This window comes from Coffea eugenioides, unplaced genomic scaffold, assembly GCF_003713205.1.
Source record: "Coffea eugenioides isolate CCC68of unplaced genomic scaffold, Ceug_1.0 ScVebR1_2540;HRSCAF=3588, whole genome shotgun sequence".
Classification (NCBI taxonomy): Eukaryota; Viridiplantae; Streptophyta; class Magnoliopsida; order Gentianales; family Rubiaceae; genus Coffea; species Coffea eugenioides.
Window position 1 is genome coordinate 62289 of NW_020863036.1, and position 6813 is coordinate 69101.

At 41.0% G+C, this 6813-nt stretch overlaps 1 protein-coding gene across 1 annotated transcript; it reads left to right on the plus strand.

Annotated features, from left to right (window-relative positions):
* Positions 1-4429: 4429 nt before the first annotated feature.
* LOC113756912 lies at positions 4430-6032 on the plus strand (the record flags this gene model as incomplete). The annotated part of the gene is made up of 3 exons (XM_027300385.1): positions 4430-4978; positions 5078-5893; positions 5974-6032. Coding segments are annotated over exons 1-3 (1424 nt in total), but the record flags the coding sequence as incomplete, so codon positions are not given.
* Positions 6033-6813: the final 781 nt, after the last annotated feature.

A 6813-nucleotide genomic window follows, 5' to 3' on the forward strand; every position in this document is an offset into this window, starting at 1 on the left:
CCACGCTTCCACTGCGCCACTCTGATCCATGATCCCAATTCTTATACAAGAGGAATTCCATAACAATAAAATCACAACAAGCCTTCCTTCGCCACGAGCCCTGTGGAGGGGAATAAAATATTTTTGGGGTGAGCTAGAAGCTCAGCGAGTAACCATTAAAATCAGTAATCAAATCGGTTTCACAATAGTTCATTTCAATGATGTCATAAATCAAATGATAAGTCCAGAAACAATTACAACATTTACAATACATTAAAATGGAGTATCAATAATTCAAGGAACATTTACAATGGAAAGCGATAGTAACATTCATTAAAAGGATACAGGCTCACAAGGAGCAATTCGTTGTTCGTTTCCCATTCATTTCCCCTTATACCTCCAATCGTTTGAAAATACATTTTTTTTGTAAGTAGAATCCCTCGTTCATCCTTTTGTTCGTTCATCCCCTTTTCCGGACGTTGACCGGACTCCACCCATCCGACCATTGGCCGGACTCCACCCATTCGGACGTAGCCGGACTACAAGGTAATACTCGAGTATACCAATTCACCCAGGGTCACCCTATCGCCCGACCGAGTCCGCTTCTGGCTCGAGTCGATCGGTAACAAAGGGCAGTGGCCAGTTCAGCCAAACGGCTTACATTCATGCGCAACTAGCATTTAATCATTAATTATTAAAATTTTCATATTTATTTAGGTCGAGTGCGATAAAGTACACACTCACCTAGAAAACTCGTTTTAACAATCATTGAAAGCACTTAACACATTATCAATCAATAATAACAAGCCAATAAGTCAAGGAAATATATCAAACAAGGAACACTCTCATATAAGCACGCATGATATGCAAGAAAACAGTTCAAAAGTAACTTTGGAAATAGTTTAGAAGTAAATAATGCAAGAAAACAGTTCAAAAGTAAATAATGCAGGAACGGTTCATAAATAACTTTCGAAATAGTTTGAGGTCACTCACCTCAATGGCTCAGAAATCATCCATCATATAACATTGCCTTGCTCAAATCCAAGTCTTAGATCACAAACTCAATGCAAACAAATCCCTTCAAAGTTCGGACAACACTTCCCCTGAATTTGATAACTTTTCCAACCATCCTGGCTTCATTATTTCCTCATTCCAACCCCAAAGGTACACACACAACAACAAGTTCATCCAATAGCCACTCAGCAAGCTCCAAGTAGTACTAGTACAAGTCAAGCTAGGGAAAAGTCCGGAAATGAAAGTTAAGCTCAAAACCAGAAAAACAGTTTTGACGTCATTTTGCGGTAATGGTACCAAAGGCGCTACGATTGTCGGATGAAGGTTCAAGACCCACCATTTCGAAGCTAAAAGACAGGGCTACAACAATGCAGAAGGTCACTCAACCCAGTTTCGAGTGTAACCAGGTCAAAAATGCAAGATACCATACCAGAATCACAAAAACAGAGTCACAGAACGCATTCTAGCGGAAACATCATAACTCAGGCTCTCCAAGTCCAAATCCTGGAATTCCAAAACCATCTGAAAGATAAGAAACAGGGTTACATTTAATCAGAAGGCCTCAACAACCAATCCAGAAGCAATTCCAGCCAAAACAACCAATTACAGGCGCAATTCTTACATTCGGGTAAAACCAGAACAACAATAGTAATTTCGACTTTTCTCATTCTACACTACTCCGATTGACCTGAAATTTTGTAGGAACCTCTAAAATATCATTCCCTACAACTTTCATGTTTTAAGCCAAGGCCAATTCGGCCTCTAACAAGGAGCTAAAAATTCGGGCAGAATGAAGAACATTGAAACCTAGTTTTCCACTTTTCCTTCCAAAACAGAAATTGATTGTAATTAATCACTTTTTCCACCTCCTAGAGTCATTAAACATCATTTCCAATTATCATATATGACCCCATAATCATATCCATATGAAAACAGAAAAATCCCCAAAAATTATAAAACTTCACCAATTCAACCAAAATCAAGATATAATCCATAAAAGTGCATCTTATACCACCACCAATCATGAATTGAACATCAATTAAGGGAGGAGAGTGGTTCTTCAGAACTCACCTTAGCCATACAAGAGATAGAGCAACAAATCACCTTAGCTTTCCAAACAACTCCACAACATACCTCAAGACCACTTAGCAAAGAGATTTTATGGAATGATTTGGAGTTTTATTGGTTGGATTTGAAGATTGAGCAAGAAATAGAAGGAAGAAATTGAGAGCTTTTCTTTCTTTCTTGAGCAAGAACATTCGGCCAAGAAGCTTGCAAAATGAAGCTTATTTTGATCAATTTTTTTGTATTTATTTGGTAAAGGTAAAGGTAAAGTCAAATGGTCAAAGTCCAAGATTAAATCACAAGGTGACACTTTTCACCTTTTGGTTCAAAACTTATCTTTTTGTCTCTCCAATACAAATATCTTAACACCTTGTAAAATAATATCACTTTCCAACAAGTTGTCAAAAATATATTGCGTTTACCGCACTTGCGGGTCCCACGTTCAAAATACGCTCTTAATTTCTCAAAAACTAACCGATACTAGAAAAATCATTTTAAAACTATTTTTGCTCATAAACTTTATTTGGGAAATTTTTCTAATAAAGAAAATGTAGAAAAGGCGGGCGATTAAATAAAATAAACCCTAGAAAATTAGAAAATTTCCGGATTTGCACACTTATACTTTTCGGGGCGTCACAGAAAAAAATATGAATCTACATGGATTTTAGATAGTGAAAGTTGACGGAGGGTCAACTGCGGTTCATTTTGATCAAGTGCGGGGAAATGGCTCTTGACAGCTCCTGTATCCTATCCTGTGTTGTTATACGCTTTCTTATTTGTTGAATTTAAGCTTGGAACTATTATTTGCTATTTGCTTTTATGATTGCATGTTTTTGGGCACCACTGAGCTTTAGCTCACCACACGATGTTTGTTTTCCTTAACAGGTTTCAGCATCCGGAAGTTTTGAAGTCTGCTTAAGCTTTCATAATTGTAGTTCGAGTCGTTTTAGTATCTTTGTTTTGGGTTGTCACTTGAAGTTGGAAAAGTGCAAACCCTAAGTTCTGGCTTGTATGAATTTATTTGAGCTCTCTGAGTTTATTGTGTGGTTTGTAACATATATATTTGTAGTTTGTGTTGAACTAGATGGAGATGTACTTAAGAGGGAACGTTTGGATGTTCAATGGTAATGTTATCTCTGAAGTTAATGTGTTTTAGAATTTCAGTTGTTTTAAAGCTTGGCGTGTTCGGGTGACGAATGGTGTTCTGGTTTTAAGTTATATGTGGATTTTTAGTAGGTTTACTTGCGTGAGTCCTGGCGAGAGCTGGGCAGGCGACCCGCTAACCCTCTGGTTCGCCTTAGGGAAAAGTGGGGCCGCCATATGTGGTATCAGAGCCTATGTTAGAATTTATTTGGAGGATATATTAGATATGCTAGAAATCTTGAGCCTTTTAAGAGTTAAGAAGTGAGTTGGTTAGATATACCTTAAGTGGCACTCGAGCAAGTTAGCTATTTAAGTATTAACCTTTGGATGTGGTTGCTTTGTAGGTATGGAAAACGGAAACGGACATGCTAATGCTAATGGAGTGGCTAATGGACATGTAGAGCCTCTTAGGTCCATCTCCTATAGGCCACGTGACGGAGGACCTCGTATACGTTATACACCAACTGATAGGTTTCCTCGATGCCAGTGTAGGGTCACGTATGCTTACCCTAACGAGTTAGTGCTGTCCTTGGACGACGAGCATCGCCAGTTGAGAGACGCTAATCATATTTTGACCCAGGATGTCGAGGAATTGAGCATCATGGTTGATACTCAGATGGATCGTATAGCTGAGCTCCAACAGAGGTTAGCAGCCGAGAGGGCTAGGTCAGAGGCCGCTCGTGAGGAGTTAGGGAGACAGAGGTCTCGATTGACTCGAGTAGCTGAGGAGGTACGTGATAGGTGTACGGGTATTATGGCCGACGCCACTATGATGATAGACGAGGTCATGGGGATCATTGAGGGTACTGCTTAGGCAGGTGTGGAGGAGGACCCGGAGGAGGACCTTAAGGAGGCCGTTGCTCCTGGCAGCCCTGCTGAGGGTTAGACCAGGCTTGCCTTGCTTGTAAATGGGTATCCAGGGTTGGTTAGGGTGACACTAGTTTAGGTCCTAGCATTTTGTCTAGCTAGATGTCCTACTTTTGAGGCACTATATCCCTATCTTGGTTTAAGGAGTTGTTTGTACATATTTACTAAACTTGTGTGCCTTACTTTTGGAAGGCACCCTAACCTGCTAGCTGTATGAACTTTGGTATGTGAATATGTGTTTTAAATGTTCTATTTTCTTTCTCTTGATATTCATGATGACTTTACTTGATAATAATAAGTAAATAAATAACAATAATTTTTGCTTAATCGTTTTATTTATATCAATAGGCATAACTAGGCTATGGATCGACGCGTTAGAGGTAGAGAACGTGGGAGATCAACTAGGCAACACCCCGAGGGTAGTGGTGATAGGGAACCTGAGGTCAATCAAGACCATGGTCAAGGAAACGTGGCCGGAGACCCAGTGGCCACCGCAATTAATAGAATAACCAATGTTCTAGAGCGCATGACCGAGCACCCAGCTCCGGGGGCAGTGCATCATCAAGGAGGCCCAATCGATACCGAGGATCGGGCATTAGAGATATTCTTGAAGTTTGGACCTCCTAAGTTCTATGGAGGTCCAGAACCTGAGGTAGCCGAAGGTTGGTGGGAGAGGATCTCTGATATTTTTGCCGCTCTAAACTATACGGAAGAGAGGCAAGTGACTTTTACAGCATTCCAGTTTGAGGGAGCTGCTCGTTCCTGGTGGAACCTAATTAGGGTTAATTGGGACAGGAACCATATTCCTAGGACCTGGGCGAACTTCACTCGGGAGTTCAATGCCAAGTTTCTACCCCCTCTCATCCAAGAGAAAAGAGAGGATGACTTTATCAAGTATAAGCAGGGGGCGGTGAGTGTCGCCGAATATGAAATCCAGTTCACAAAATTGTCCCGTTTTGCTCCTGAATTGGTAGCCACGGAGCAAAGGCGTGTAAGGAGGTTTGTGCAGGGGCTAAACGTGGAAATCCAGAAGGGATTAGCGGCTGTTCGGTTAGACACGTTTGCTGACGCTGTTGAAAGAGCTCAAAGAGTTGAAGTTGCTAGAGCTCAAGTAAAATCCTTCCAGGCTAAGAAAAGATTTGGCCCTAGCAGCAGTCGGGAGCCGACTAATACAAATACTCCACCGGCCAAAGTAGGTCGAGGAATGGGTGGAGTAAATAATCCTGGAGCACCACGAGGCGCTCTGGCAAGAGGAACTGGGGCAAGAGGTACCGGAAGAAGAGATATTGATACTAGAGGAGGACCAAGTGTAAGGAATCAGACTAGGAACGCCCTGCAAGGAGGTCGTGTGACCACCCCTCAGGTAATTTGTGGGTATTGCAGGAGGGTCGGCCATACTGGGAATGAATGTTGGATGAGAGAAGGGAAGTGCTTGAGGTGCGGAAGTAGCGAGCACCAAATTGCCGGCTGCCCAAAAATGCAAGAAGGTGGTACCCCAAATGTTAAACAAGCCACTTCTGGGGAAAATGGGCCAAAAGTTCCGGCTAGGGTGTACGCCATAGACGATCAACCTGTACCTGATTCCTCGGAGGTCGTGGAAGGTACTCTTCCAATCTTTCATCGATTAGCTAGAGTATTAATTGATCCTGGCGCAACTCATTCATTTGTGAATCCAATTTTTATGGCCGAAATTGATGTACAACCTGTTAGATTACCCTTTGATCTTGAAGTTAGGACACCTATGGGTAATAAGGGTATAATTACTAGCCTGGCCTATAAGAATTGCGAGTTTTGGATTGGAGAGCGTAAGATGCTAGTAGATCTGGTTAGTTTGGACATAAAGGGGTATGATGTAATCATAGGAATGGATTTCCTAGCTCATTACCATGCTAAACTTGATTGTAGAGCCAAAGTGGTAGAATTTTGGATTCTCGGGGAAGCAACCTTGAGATTGGACGTGAAAGGTAGGTTAGTATCATCTGTGACACCCCGAATATTAGGAGGTTGTTTGTAAAGAAGATACTAAAGTGTATTTCTTTGGGTTTGATTTAAAACCTTATTTTGTTTTAAATAGAAACCCTAATTTTAATTACTGAAATTGTAAAATCCCTCACGTTTTTCTTAAAAATTTCCTTTTATTTGGAAATTATTTATTTATTATAGCCCTACTACCCAATCATTCCACAATGAGTGTAAATAAACCTAGAAAGTAGAGTTTCACTTTTGGTTTCAAGATCGGAGCAAAATTAGGGTTTTCGCGATTTTTCGCCGGATGAATTTTCGATACAGAGTAAGGATTAAATTTGGAGATTAAAAGTGACTTTTAAGTAAGAAATAATATGTGATTAGGAGCAATGATATAAGGTTAGTGAATGGGAAGTAAAAACCCTAGTACGTGTGTTTTTAAGAGAAACGGCACGAACCGACGGGTACCGCGCACTACCGATTGAACGCACCACTTGACCACCACTTTCTTATCACATGAGCATTAATACTTGAGCAAAATATCCCCCCCTCATTGCCAGCTAGCTTGACCGAAAATGTGGACTAAAAATAGCAAGGAAAAGAAAGAGAAAAATGAAAGGTGGTGGTGGCGACAAGTGTCGCCACCTAAGGGTTTCTTGACCAAGACATGGTCATCGTTCTTATCCCAAAATTTTGTTCCTTTTCCCCTCATTATTTCTGTCCCATAGCCGAACAAGGAGAGGAGAGGAAGAGAGCAAGAAAACAAATTCCTTCTTCTTG